Below are 14,994 nucleotides of genomic sequence, written 5' to 3'. Positions count from 1 at the left end.
AATCACTTTTACTTTTTCAAATCAAGTATTTTTTCTTATGTCAGGGCTATTTTACCTGATGACTACTTTGCTATTTAATTTTGCAATCACTACCTTACGCTTTTTGAAACGAAGAAAAGCTTTTCGACCTTCTGACGAAAGGAAGATAAGCAGCATTAAACCCTGATACTGTAACTGGATGGAGCGTCACTTTTTTTGTTACAGTTTTTATTTTAAGACTGGATTTGATAGCTCATCATTTGAATCATTTGAAGGTTTAAGTACAACCACTCTACCAATTATTGGTAGCCTTTCTACTTGTAGGGTCCTGTTGAAGAAACATCTGTCAGAGTTGAACAACTAATTACAGAACTCTACCGAGAACAACATATCGACGAAATGACTAAAAAATGGCTTTGTCAAACACAAAATCCGCCTCGAATTCCAGTTTTCTACACCCTGACAAAAATACACAAACCGACTCCAGTCGGTAGACCGATAATTTCAGGAGTTTCAGGTCCAACAGAAAGGTTATCAGCATTTGTTGACAAACTACTCCAGCCGATAGCACAACAGCAGAAGTCATATCTCAAAGATACAACTGACTTCATTAATTTCATGGAGGGAACTAGAGTCCCGCAGAACACAATTCTTGTCTCAATGGACGTAACGAGCCTTTATACTAACATACCGCAGGAGGAGGGAATCCAAACAGTATGCAGAGCATACAACTCTTTTTATAATGACCAACCTCCTATCCCCACGCGGTTCTTGGAAAAAGCGCTAGGCCTTTTACTTCAAGAAAACTCATTCCAGTTCTGTGGTAAAAATTACCTACAAACACACGGCACTGCCATGGGAACAAAAATGGCAGTCGCTTTCGCCAATATTTTTATGGGCAAAGTCGAAACAGCACTCCTTAACCGAAGCGCATTCAAACCGCTCGTTTGGAAACGATATATTGACGATATCTTCTCTCTCTGGGATATCAGCAGAGAGGAGTTACAGCAGTTCATTGAACAAGCCAACAATCACCACCCTACCATCAAATTCACGGCTGAAATTTCTGAAACGGAATTTACATTCCTGGACACTGTGGTTTATAAAGGCAACAGATTCATTACTGAATCAGTGCTCGATGTACGCACTCACTACAAAGCAACTGAGACATTCCAGTACACACATTTCTCCTCGTGTCACCCACCAGGAGTAAAAGGAGGTTTCATCAAAGGAGAGGCCCTCAGACTTCTTCGGACAAACCCAACAAAAGCAACATTTGAAGAAAAAATCAAACATTTCGAATCACGAGTTATCGATAGGGGCTATCCAAAAAATCTAGCGCAGAGAACTCTCTCAGAAGTGATTTTTGAGAATAGAAAACAGGCCCTTCAACAAAAACCTCGCACAAACAAGAGAATCTTGCCTTTTGTCACGCAATACCACCTATCAGCTACTAACTTGAAACAAATACTAATGGAAAACTGGCATTTAATAGAACGACAACCATTGCTCAGAGAAATTTACAAGGAACCTCCTCTAATTTCGTACAAAAGAGGTAGGTCTCTCAAGGATATACTCGTGAGAGCAAAACTCTAAAAACGGCTAAAACACGCACGTGAGAGTCACGCAGGCCTGTCACTATTTATAAAATACTGGTACTTTAATAAATACGAAAACTGAAAATTGACGCGTGCACAACCTTAAGTTGCTAAAAAAAATTATTGCACAGCCCAAAGGCGAAAAAAAAATTCTTAACAGGGCAAAATTGCCCAACCCCCCCCCCCCCCTCAAAAATAAATGGTCCATCCCTTAAGTTTCAATACCGGAAGCCTTTCAACTCTAATTACTATTAGCAATTGGAACAGCAGCTGTTTGGTCAGAGCTTCCTGTCTACAAAGTGAATTGTTGGTTTTGCTGCTAGTTGTAACTTCTAACGACGCAAGAACAACTCATTGATCAGTTCAAGGTAATCTTCAACGAGGTCAGTATATCTTTCAAAATTAAGTTCAGTTCTACATTTTCTTTATATTAATACTTTCAAATTAGTTTCAGACAATACACTGAGTATGTAAACAGTGGCGAGTAGACTTCAAGTAAATGTTACACTACGGTTTCTGACATTTTCCTTGACAAAACAGCCAAGCCTTTCACAGGCTTCTCTCACAATTTGTGAAGAATTGAGATGCATTTTTAGTTTTTCTTTCTAATATTAAAACAGAAAAGGAAATTGCATGACTAATATTGTAGTTTTATAGATTAAAATTGAAACAAGAAAATATTAGTAAATAACACGCAAGCATTGTTTAAGGAATCCGTAGATAAAACAAAAATGTAAATATGTTTTCCTATTGAAGAATAGTTTAACCACTGGCCCGTCAGAAGAAGTTCCAAATCATTAAACTGACTCCTCAGGTGATCGGATAGCGATCTTGCAGTGCCTAGATACTGTAGATATATGTTGCATTTCGCGTTTAAATTCTGTTTTTGTATTAAAGCTAGTATACCTGACTTTGCAGTTTTTGAAGAAGTATTGCCATTTACAATCGATAGATATCAGTAGTTCAAGATCGAAACGAAAAGCATAATCAACGTGAAACTAAAATGTACTTGTGTTAAGAAAGTTATTGTATCGCAGTCGTTAAAATTCGAGTCTTATCTGCAACATTAGCTGAACTGATAAGAGGCCAGGGGAGAAGAACTTCTCAACGCAAGAATCGTACATGGAGGTAAATGCCGACTGCTTAAATTATCACGAAAGCCAAGACACTACGCCAACGAAAAAGATATTAACGTCAACCTTGCAGTATATCCAAGTGTAAGCAATCATTTGTATGCGCGATAACACAGCGTGAATGTTCAGGTTCAGAAATGACTGGGCATTTTGTGAAATATTTGACCTACTGCTCTTTACAAAAGAAGGCTGAGAAACTGGCATCTTTTTCAAGTCAGAAAGCTATAACTTCAAATCCCATTACAATCCAAATAAAAATCTAGTTCGCTTCTTACAATCATTAATTTTCGACTCAGGATAAATTTTATCTCTCATTTACTATGCAAGAGACGTAGACAAGTGTTTGAAAGCATTTCTCTCGCTGTAGTAGGTACTTCCTCCGCACAAAGCAGTCTTCTATCGCCAATTTCATCGAGTATAGTTTGAGGGCAGGGATTTCTTCCGGTTTGCCGGTTGATAAAGTTAAAGAAATAAAACAGTTTTATTTGCTCATAACAATATGTTCACCTTCCACTCTCATCAAACAGAAATTTATCACCTGCAGCTATTAGGTATCTTTCCATCCTCTTCATTTATGAATAATATGCAATTTATGTTACAAAAAAAAATGTGTCCATCGTTAACAAAGGGAACAAAGCTAAGACAAAACCGAAGGATGGTGTTTAGTTTGCAAAACATGTCTTACTTGAATCCTCTCAAGTTTAATAATATGCGAAGTAAGGTTTGTCGAATTTTTACTCAGCGGCTAAACTATCAATGTCACTGCTCTGTCACTTTAAGTTTCAGTGCATGCCTTCGTCTGATTGGTTAAGTAAGTAATCAGAATATTACCGGACTTGAATTTTCCTTAATTCAAGTTTAGTTAGTATCTGGTGTATAGTCACCCATTGTTCTCAGCTTGATGTAAACTGACAGAATAAGATGAACAAATAACAAAGTGACAGACAAATAGATTAAAGAGAGATGACATGTTAATGTTGTGCGAGATATAGAGACAAAAAAACAGAAGAAGAAGAAATGAAACCTGCCTATCTTACTTAACAAACATTCTCTTATTAGGCTACTCCTCCAGCCAGATACAACACTGATGAAACAGAGTTATATTCTTGTTCTGCACAGAACATTAAATGTATGCTGAGTACAGTTTAGTTTCCCAAATGACCTCCAACATGAAATTCTCCAGTCTTCTTATTTTGTTTTCTTGCCGGATGCAGCTCATCTAGAAAAATGTTTAATGGATCGGACACGATTTGCCAGGAGAGCACAAGAGTACACATTGCGGTGCGCATAAGCCATAACATGCCCTTCTCATCCATTTCAGGATTCTTATATTTGCGTTCACTTTACCACTTTATCTCCCGAGAACAGCTGACATCTTAAACAGTTAAGCAATCTGCCGATAACGGCAATAGATTAGCATAAGGAGTTATAAAATTTAGCTAAAAAGACTCCACTTAGACATTGTGTCGCTGGCATAACCTTTTACTAACAGCGGGAAACAGGAATAAATTTAAATTAAAAGTGTTATTCTTAATTGCAGGCTACTGACATATGACGGAGTGCGCGTGCGCTCACACATGCGCGGGTGTGTTTGTATGTGCGTGTAGGGGCCGGGGAGGGGCGACGTGGGTGAGGAGGGAAGCTTGGGTAAGATTTAAACGCAACTACCTTAAACCAAAATATTTAGCTGTCGGTACCTGACAAAACAACGAAAATACTAAGGACCTTTGACTGTTGGTACCATAAATGGCATTTTTTATTCAGAAAATGACAGACGGCTTAATTCACTTTCTTAAATACTTGACTGTAAGGTTATGAAGCGACAAGATTATTTGCATTTCTACCAAAGAATATACCATCCAAAAGGTACTAATTATATGACAACGGGAATGGTCTAACTGATTCTCTCACCACTAAACAGGAACGTATTCGTCAGTTTCCTTTGGTCGATTTTGTGATTCTTGTACCTAATTTTGCACTGGTCTGCTGAAGATCTGTAAGTTATTCCGCGTTTGAGCGGAACCCAGGGATTAACTAATTTTCACGGGATCAGGGATCAAGATTTCTAAAGATTTTGGAATCAGAGATCAAAATTTAAGGCCAAAATGTGGGATCAGTCGGGTAAAAATATACCTCGTTATGACTCTGAATAAACGTAAACATATGTTTTCATGTATAGCACTATAGTAAAGTAGTGCCTAAATGTTTGAAAAGAAAAAATTATAGAAAAACACATCAGACGGTCCAAGGCTTGATTCTATCATCAAGTTATGAAAGGGTTTAAAAGGTTGAAGTTTTACTCAATTCTTAATATGACAGATGTTTACGTTCTTTGTAGATTCTTCAGTAATCCCACATGAGGCTGTCTCGGGTTATGGTGTCCGCCGCTGCCCTTTTGGCTCAGTCTTTCCTCGTGCAAAGCATCTTTCTTCCATGGTCAAAATTTAAGAACGATTCTTCAGACGGGTTATATATTGCAAGAACAATGATCGAATTTAGTAAACGAGTAAACAACTTTGGAGGCAAGCAACTCGAGAAGTTCAAGAACATCACGAGACGAGTCTCTTTAGATGAGAGATGCTTTGATGATAACGACATGCCTTTATCAATTGCGTTTCATAAGAATCTCCCCTACGTCTTTTTTGCAGCCGGCAAAAGGAGCATTCACATCCAAGGCATGTTTCCTTCTTTGCTATCAGACATACTTGACTACTGTTGCCCAGGCGGAGCGAAAAAAGTTAGATTTGGCAAATTTTTACGCACGCCACTGGAAGCAGAAGACCGTTTTCTCAATAAAAACGTTAACGAGTACGATTTCACATTTCCCATCCACGCACCCGCAGGATCCCGTTCCTTTCGGGATCACCCGTTTATCCCGCTGGTGCGTGTTCCCAGCGTGGTGTTCCTGGCGTATGATGGGAACAAAAGGACGAGCAAGACTCACGACATTGCAGCAACTATTCTGAAGGCCTGGCCAATAATGGTGTTCATTTTTCTCACAGCAGCTTTCTCTGGTATTATAATTTGGTTCTTGGTAAGTGCAAATGATGCTAAAATATTCCTAAACATGCTGAAATGCTTATTGTAGATATTTAACTGGACGATGTTGGAGTTTTGAAAGCTGGGAGGTGGTATCATTGCTAAACCTTAGAAGTATTCAAGTCATTTTTGGGTCGAGGATTCTAGCAGGATCACTAAGATAAGCTATAATATAAAAGTACCTCAGAATTGTAAAGAACTAATTTATAAAATGAAAAAGCAAGTTTCAAGACGTAGAAAAGGCTTATAAGATTTTACCATCTATCGTAAAAGTGTTTAATTTCCTCGGCCTCTTCTTGTCATTATTAATGCTCCTTCAAATAAATTTCGATTAACCCATAGCTGAGGATTTTTGTCTTCAGACCTGATAAGGACGGTGCCTACTTTTGTTATTGCGCATACGTTCTCGAGATACTCGGGTTTCGTAAGGGGTGGTACCTACCAATACAGGGATTTTTTTGTACATTTTAAAACTATGCGGAGAAAGCAGAACTTAGCAAATGCTTTTGGTATCCAACAAGAAAATTGGGTGTAAGCATGCATTTTTCATAGTTTATAAAGGTTCATTTAAAAAAAAAAAAAAACCCAAATACATTGCTTTGTATGCCCCACTGAACCCCAGTTTTCTTTCTGGATTCCAGTAGCCCATACTGAGGTCTGCGTTTCCCGCATAGTCATAAACTGTGCAAAAATAGCTTTGTATTAGTAAGCAGCGTCCTTCAAATACAACAACAACAACAACAACAACAACAACAACAACAACACTTTATTAAAACAGACAGTTACAAGCTGGTTATATACCTACCCGCAAATAGCTGAAGCTAGTTGAGGCGGGTAGGTATGTCTATACTAAACTAAATACAAATAAATTTGGTGTTTATAAATTGACTAAAATTAAAGTAAATAAGTAGTAAACAAACAAGTGAGGAAAAAAGGATTCGCTAGCTGATAGAAATTAAAGGATTGTTACAAATTTACAAGCTTTTTATTATTTCAAGAATTGAACAAGGTGTAAGGTAAGCATTTTTTTCATGCATTTGTTTTTTGAATAATTTTTTGTTGTCAGACTTTCTAATATTATCCGGTAAAGAATTCCACAGCCGTGCGCCAAATCGAGAAAATGAATTCTTTAGTTGATCAAGACGTGAAGACATGATATAAAATTTTTCGGCGGTTCCTGACCTGGTGTTTTAGGAATGCATATCGATCTTAGACATGTTTAAATAAATCAGATTTTGAATATGAACAGGTGCTAGTTTGTTTTGGATATCATACATTAAACAGGAAAAAGATTGGATATAGAGAAAATGAACAGGTAGGATGTTAAGGTTAACGAAGTAAGGAATAGCGTGTTCACTTTTTGTAGAAAAGTTCATCAAACGTAGAGCTCGTTTTTGTAGGAGAAAAAGCCTTTCTAAGTTAGACTGAGAAGCTTGGCCCCACGAACTAATTCCATACATGAGGTAGGGAAAAATAAGAGATTGATATAACTTGACAAGAATAGAGAAGGGTACAAAATGTCTCAATTTAGCTATCATGCCAATGGCCTTGCTAATTTTTAGAGCAATTAAATCTATGTGAACTTTCCAGTTGACATTCTTGTCAATGAGTATGCCAAGATATTTCACATGATCTTTACATTCTAATTAACAAATCGACGGCAGTTTTCTATGGTCTATACTCTTATAGACCATAAAATGACGTCAAAAAATGTTCAAAACTCAAGTGGAACCACGAGCCGCAGGCGAGTGGTTTCACTGCCAAGTTTTGGACATTTTATGGCGTCATTTTATGGTCTATAAGAGTATAGACCATAGAAAACTGCCGTCGATTTGTTTTTTACAATAACATGGAAAAAGTACGAGCGGAATTGACTATTTTTTCGTTGAGAAAGCGCGCGCGTTACATCTGACGTCATTTTTATTGTCTGTACTCTTATAGACAATAGCTACGAGCCAATCAGCGCGCGGGAATTTGGACAGTTATTGTAAAATGTTGAATATAAAACTTTATCATTGTCGTAAATAATTGTCGTTGGTTGATAAGGAAGTTTCTTTTTGTAATTTAGAAATATTACATAATTAGATTTATTAGTATTTAGAGCTAATTTGTTCGCTGTTAGCCATTCGCAAAGTTTATATATTTAATTCAGTATTTACTTCTAGTTCTAAGGATTTAAGGTTCCTATTACTGCACAGGATACTTGTGTCATCAGCAAATAAATAAAACTTGAACTTATCTGAACAGTTAGTGATATCATTTATATACAACAAAAAGAGTAAAGGCCCTAGAACAGAACCTTGAGGAACGCCACATTCCGTAGGGGCCTTTTCTGAAATATGGGAACCGATATTAGTTGTCTGTGAACGCGATTTAAGACTGATAAGAAGAGAACCAATCCCTCTTATTCCAAAATGATATAATTTCTGCAGCAGTATTTCATGGTTTACCGTATCGAATGCTTTCTTTAGATCAATGAAGATGCCACAAGTATAAAGCTTTTTATCCATTTTGTTTTGAATGGTGTTAATAATATCTAGCGTTGCATGCTGGGTAGAATGTTTCTCTCGAAAGCGATAATGAGATGGAACAAGAATATCTGTTTTACTTAAGTAGAATTTTAAACGCACACACATCAATCTTTCAAAGATTCTATTAAAGTTTGAAAGAAGTGAGATAGGTCTGTAATTGTTTGGATCTATCTCGTCACCGTCTTTGTAAATGGGAATGACTTTTGCGTGTTTAAGTTTTGAAGGGTAATTCCCACAATTAATTGAAGCCTTGAATATTCGCAAAACATAAGAGAGGGTAGAGCTAGCACATTTTAAGATTGAAGTTGGACTCGAATACAGACCATGCGCTTTGCTGTTAGAGATGGACAGAATTTCGAGTTGAACCTCGTAAGGGGTCACAGGAACAAAAAAGAAAGAGTTCAGGTGACTGGTTTGACGATAATAATCAGTGAAATGGTGCAAAGATCGGGGTAGCTTCGAAGCAAGTTTGCGTCCAATGGAGGCAAAGTGGCTGTTAAGAATATGGGTAATTCGGGATGGGTCTTGCGTTAAACCGCTGTAATCAGGTTCTTTGAGTTTACAGATGAATTTTCGATTTCTCTTTTTGTTTAGCAAACTATTAATACATTCCCATGTCTTCTTAACACTCAATGAATTAGATTCGAAGTATTCATAATAATACTGTTTTTTACTTAAACGGGTTAGTGTCAAAATTTGGATTACCCTCAATCTCGCTAAACAAACAAAAACTGCCAAAAATTATTGACTAACGAATGATTCTTCAACTGCGCATATGACTTGATGCAAGAGGTTATCTTTTGTAAATTGCGTTTATCTTGTCACAGGATCATCGTCAAAACCCTCAGGAGTTCCCTCAGTCATTTAGGAAGGGAGTCTGGGAAGGATTCTGGTGGGCACTGGTTACCATGACAACAGTAGGGTTTGTATTACAATAAAATTATTTCATCTCAGCGAAGACACAGAGTGAGGACACGAGACGAACTTTGAACAGTTTAGCTGGGCATGTGTGAGGAATATCAAAGGGTTCTTGGCATCGTAAAGAATATGAACATTTCAGTTCGAAAAAACCTGAATAAGTTTACCTCGGTACGCGCTGTATTTTATTGCAAGGGTTTTTTTTTTGTTTATCCAATCACACGTGGTTCAGAACATTAAGGGCCTATGAATGTTACGACTGTTTTAAAAAACATTGAACAGGTTATCATGGTATGCTGATATTAAAATAAACTAATCTTTTTTGTTGTACGTCATTGTACGCAATAGAATCGAACTAGGGTCCTGATTTAGTGAAAGCGTCATGTTAGGGAAAGCGTCAACGTTAGCCTAACATTTTCAAGTTCAATCCATACCGACCCACTCTGTCTCTGGCCAGAGGCACTAATCGACGGTTATATTGCACTGGGTTGATAATTTATAACAAAACTAGACAATTAGTTTATTGTTTCTGTTGACAGACAAACATTTTTGGGTTTTGAAATTACATCAAATTCGCGTGATACTCCCCTTTAAGTGTCCATCGCTTAAGAGCTTATGAAGCCCTGCAACCCAGTAAATATGGTAAATATGTTAGCCGAGTGCAACAGTTTTCTTTAGTTACTTTCTTCTTTCTCAATAGTTATGGTGATCGCTCGCCCAAGTCCCTTCTCGGTCGTGTGTTCTGTATTGTGTGGATCATCACTGGCTTAATTATAATCTCCATTTTCATTGCCATGGTAACAGCATCGCTTGCAGCTACAACCCACCCACATTTTCCTATCCACGGATCGCTGGTAAGTGAAGTTAACTTTTTTATTTGGGATGGCGAAGTGTGCTCTCGATTCTGACCATCTTGTGAGAAAATAGACTTCTTTCACAAATAAATAAATTACTCCGATTTGTTTTCATGATCATTAGCCTCAATAATGTCGTTAGCATGTACAAAAATCAATTAGACCTTTTGCTCTAAGATGAAGTTAGTGGGGCTGATTAAAATACATCGAAAAGAATAATAAGTCGGCCCCCATTTACGAAAAAAGTCTATAGAACTCTGTCACAAGTCTCCGTATAGATCAGTGGTCAGAGCAACAGACAGTCGATCAACTCTGTTTTTAACACAGGAAGCGTGGCGCAAATTACGCGCGCGTATAACGAGTTCTTGGTGGCAATTAAAGGTGTAAAAGTTCAGAGCGCTGTGTAGTTATGTTTCGTGATGTTATATAGATTTTTTTCTCAGCTGTTGGGATCTGTCTTTCGTTCAGTGTTGCAGGGCCTATATCACCTAACTTTGGTATTACTACAACTAGTAATAATCAACGATTAGGGAGTGCGTTCGATGATCTCGATCCCAGGCTCTCTCTCCTTTGCCAATTTGGTGATGATGTCATCCACACCTGCAAACAAATCTGCGGGGATGCCAGATACGCCTCCCAAGAGCCATTCATTCATGCACTGAATCAGCGTTGTCCCATACAATCTCGACTCCAATCTGTATTAGGAGTGCGCAAAAATGCTAAAAAGACATATTTCTGGGTACGAATGATGATGAATTGAAAAAGTTGGCTATTTTTTAAGGTTCAGATCTTATGTCTTGAAAATAATATATACTTGATATCTTCACATACGAGAAAAGATACTTAGTTTTAATTCTAGCACAGTTTTGACCTCCTTTCCCCAAGAAAAAAAAAAAACCCGAAAAATACCAAAATACAGTTTGCTAAATACATTATTGGTTGACTATGGCCATCTTTCTTCTCGTTGATGTGCTACTTTATTCTAGAGCAGGGGCGGCTTTTGCTCTTAGAATGCTTATTTCATTTCCTTTTTCAATAGATTGGAGTCGTTAACGGCAGTGAAGAATATCAACTTGGAGTTTTGATGAACGCAGATATGAAAAGTAAGAACTATTTTAATGTTTCGATATATCACATATGACATCATATGAAGCTTGCTTCAATTTTGAACAATAAAATAACAAAAATATCAAGGCTGTTTCTGGTGCGATCCAAAAAATTACGTGAAAATTTCCGAAACAAACGATTCACTTCAGAACTGTGGAAATGAAAATGAACCCAAATTGTCGTTTCATTTGACATTTGGTCCTCCTTAATTTTTGAACTGAAATTTTGGCTGATCGAGTGGAAAGTGCCTCTACAAACTTTTATCCGGTATCACAAAAGTTTTATTTGAAGTAGTTTAGGAAAGTTTCAATGAACACATACAACAAGTCCCACAAGCTTCTAGCTTTAAATATAACCGTGTATAAATAAATTTACTTTATTTTACTTTAACATAACCATAGAGACAAACGTAAATTGCGAATTTGTTTTAAGCCGATTTTTTTGAGCGTTCTTTTCGTGCTTTTTTTTTTTATTGTTGCAGTCTTTTCCAAGGTATACGACATAACGGAAGCTCTGCTCAGCTCAAAAATAGACGGTGGATTTTTCGATAATTTCATGATAACAGCGCACTTGAACCTTATCAAGGATCATCCGGGACTCAGAGTCGAGCGTACCATTGAACACCCAGTGACGTACGGCATGGTTTTGGCGGGAAATTCATCGCAGATGGCAGACTGCGCGAGGCGCTATGCTGAGAACTACCCGCGAAATGTTTTCCAGAGAATTGCACATTACCTGAAACCCCTCAAGGTATCATACAGTTGCGACATTTGCTAGTCGCTCAAAACTATCTATAAAAAATAAAAACACGCACGCAGACATCGACACACACACTGAAGAACAAAATAGACAAAAATCACTGCTAAGAATGAAAACAACAAAACAAAAAACCGAATTGCGTGAGACAGTATTCGATGTAAGATTCAATGAAAAGAATTGTCGTATGCAGGCATTCCTGGTACATGTACCTAAGAAGCAAAATGAAACTTGTTCGGATGATCAATTTTCCAACGAATGGTGGACAAAACAAAGAACAAAAAATTGACTCCGAAGAAAATTATGTTAAACTTAATAATATTTCCCAAAACCCACTTCCCGCTTCTCTTCGTCGTTACTTCTTCCAATTCTCATACCCTGGCCTGACATAATTAATGTGTACCGCATACATCGCGTTTTAGACTCCGTCCTCTTTTCCGCCAAACCAAGATTAAATTTCAAACCAAATTTGTTGGTACTATTTAACAATGAAACAATTTTCCGGCCTAAATTTAGTGATGGAATATGAAGGTTATATATACATGGCATATTTTTTTTAAATATCAATAAGGTAGGCTTTATTGTAGTTCCAGGAGGGAGACTCGTAGTAAAGTCTGCATCATTGTATTTTTTTAGAATCCAAATGATGCAATAAGCCAGGAGGTGAAAGCAGCTGAAGGGCTATTTTATGAAGAAGGAACCTTTAAGATGATTATGTACTGCGGTGTAGCAATCCTAGCCGCGCTGGGCATAGCTGGCTTGCTGTACGAGTTTATTGCGAAGAAATATTGTATACGTAAGTGAGAATGAAATATTACACAACGTACACTTTAATTTTTTAATTTGCTTTTTACTCAAAACCACATTTTGGCATAACAAGCACAACACCCCTGATGATAGACCACGAGTAACTCCCGTTTTCTCACAGAATTCGTCGTAGAGCTGAAAGTGAAACACGCGAGGCGCGCGCGTGGGCCTAACGCGCGCCTCGATGAAGGTAGGGTAAGAGGTATGGTATGTCAGTTCTGGAACATTGGACCTTTTGGGGTCCTTGAGAAGCCTAACAATTTGGTCCAAGAGAAATAATTTCTCAGGCTTTGGTCTCATTCATGCCTTATGAATGCACTGATTAAGTACCCTCTCTGCATGAGAAGGGGAGGGACCAAGCGCCTACAAGGAAAAGGCTATAGCATCTTGCGTTTTGTTCTTGGTAATATCGTCTTTTAAGGGGGCTAAGTAAGTGTAACGCTAACGCAAAAAAGAAGCACTAGAATTTTCACTGCTTGTTTTTACAGCAAAAGAAACAAGGAATGAAAAAAGTTACCAGAATGTTGAGATGGCCAAACGACCAAGCGATGATGATCAAAACCCTGGCGAGGGAGACTTGGACGAGCTTTTGCAGGATTACAAGACATTTCATGACAAGTGGGTTGAACGGTGCAAGAAGCTTCATGGGAAACCTCTTCATGGTTGCTAGGCAACGACTGAATAAGTCGTTGAAATTTTCATGTGTAGAATATAGGCGAAGGTCAAGCATTTTTCGGTAATTACAAAACTTGTAAACTAAACCCTCAAAATAAAAGATGAAAGCTGAGGAAAAACAAGAGAAATGATGCTAAGAAGTCAAAAGGAGCCAAACCCAGTTCAGCTCAATGTGTGATATTTCTCGGAAGATGACTCCCGGCTCGAAAAAGTTAGTAATTGTAATTTTATCTTTAAGTATCCGATATGGCCCGTTTTCAGTTTGAAGTTTTTAGCATTTACCAGGCTTAAAATTGACCATCACATTTATTCCTAGTTAGACTATGTTAAAAAAAAAAGATATATATCTCGACCTAGCTTGATATATAACCATAACCAACGTGATTTAACGTAACAGAATCGACAAAAACAACACGACCAAGGGCGACAGCATCATCCGAGAAGTTTGATGGAATTAATTTTGATTAGGAGCACTGTTCATTTTAAGTCACGTGTACAAAATCTAAGAAATAAACCATGTAAACCACGTGATATTCTCAAGAGAATCGATCCTGTGCCTTTTTGGAAGTAGAGAATGCATGCCTCGTGTAATGTGGCAGCAAAACAACGAAGCGAATATTAAACCGAGCTAATGCAAATTCCAAGTCCTAACGGTTTGTTTCTCGAAGTGTATTACATTTTCCTTTTTAAAGCAGGCAATTTTTCGTGCTCTGATAATGATGTTTGGTTGTACCACCAAACTGACGAAGTCGAGTGATCCTGGATCAGAGTGTAGATGACGCATCTGATTGGTTAAAAAAAACCTATATATATCCGTACTACAATGACATAAACCTATATCTGGTGAAAGAACAGCTGCTGGCATACGCAGGATCTATGAAAGATCTAATTAGACAAACGTAGACATACAAGTAAAGTAAGCAGGGCTAATACTGCGAAGAAAACTCAGTTCAGACACGACAGCTACATGATAGAGACAAAACTGAAAGTATTTAATGCAACCGGTCTGGTCCCCATCATGTCGCTGTCGAGTTGCGTTTTCTACGCATGCGCAGTATCAGCCTAGCCTGTGAACAGGATCCAAGGGGGGTACAGGGAGGAGAGAACTCACACCGCGCTCGGTTCGCCAATTTTTCTCTTCCTCTATCCCTCCCCCCCCTCCTCCCCGCTTTGGGAGCCGGTTCACAGGCTATATCAGCCCTGATTATTTTATTTGAAGCCGACAGTGTCTATACAATGTAATTGTTATGTAATAGATGCTATTTATGAAGCGCACTATACTGCTTGTAAACATTAACTCAAATAAGAAAATAAAAATTGAATTCAAAGTTCTGATAAAAAAAAATTGTGCGTTCAATCTTGACTCAAAGTCAACTGTAAAAAGTGCCGGAAATACATTCTGTAGGGCATTAGGTTAGGATTCGCCACGTTTCTTTTACGTTTGGCACTTTTGATCTTCGCTTTTGGGGAATCGCCAGTTTAACGTGGTTGCCAAAAAGAGAAACAATGAGGTACACGCCTACACTTTTTACTGTTCAAAAAGGTATCCCTAATGTGCTTTTGCTCGATAAAAATCAAACAAATCAGTCTTTAGCCA

The 14,994-nt window shown here is 37.8% G+C and overlaps 2 protein-coding genes across 2 annotated transcripts; both read left to right on the top strand.

Moving 5' to 3' along the window:
• The first annotated feature begins 318 nt into the window (after window positions 1-318).
• LOC146466509 (uncharacterized) lies at window positions 319-1,596 on the top strand. The gene has a single exon (XM_085127310.1). The coding sequence runs from the start codon at window positions 379-381 to the stop codon at window positions 1,573-1,575; it is 1,197 nt and encodes a 398-aa protein (XP_084983436.1). The 5' UTR covers window positions 319-378; the 3' UTR covers window positions 1,576-1,596.
• Window positions 1,597-5,051: 3,455 nt separating this feature from the next.
• LOC146466508 (uncharacterized) lies at window positions 5,052-14,388 on the top strand. Its single transcript, XM_085127015.1, has 7 exons — window positions 5,052-5,744; window positions 9,108-9,202; window positions 9,899-10,052; window positions 11,092-11,155; window positions 11,641-11,909; window positions 12,552-12,711; window positions 13,211-14,388. The coding sequence occupies exons 1-7, from the start codon at window positions 5,067-5,069 to the stop codon at window positions 13,390-13,392; spliced, it is 1,602 nt and encodes a 533-aa protein (XP_084983141.1). The 5' UTR covers window positions 5,052-5,066; the 3' UTR covers window positions 13,393-14,388.
• Window positions 14,389-14,994: the final 606 nt, after the last annotated feature.

The sequence above is a fragment of the Pavona decussata genome, unplaced genomic scaffold (assembly GCF_977016875.1).
Source record: "Pavona decussata unplaced genomic scaffold, jaPavDecu1.1 SCAFFOLD_143, whole genome shotgun sequence".
Classification (NCBI taxonomy): domain Eukaryota; kingdom Metazoa; phylum Cnidaria; class Anthozoa; order Scleractinia; family Agariciidae; genus Pavona; species Pavona decussata.
This window is presented reverse-complemented; position numbering and strand designations above follow the sequence as displayed.

Bases quoted from the DNA above. Each gene is read 5' to 3' on its own strand.
- LOC146466509 (XM_085127310.1), top strand. From the start codon at position 379: ATGACTAAAAAATGGCTTTGTCAAACACAAAATCCGCCTCGAATTCCA.
- LOC146466508 (XM_085127015.1), top strand. From the start codon at position 5,067: ATGAGGCTGTCTCGGGTTATGGTGTCCGCCGCTGCCCTTTTGGCTCAG. The intron at 11,156-11,640 runs GTAAGAACTATT...TTATTGTTGCAG, and splicing joins GATGAACGCAGATATGAAAA to TCTTTTCCAAGGTATACGAC. The intron at 11,910-12,551 runs GTATCATACAGT...GTATTTTTTTAG, and splicing joins ATTACCTGAAACCCCTCAAG to AATCCAAATGATGCAATAAG.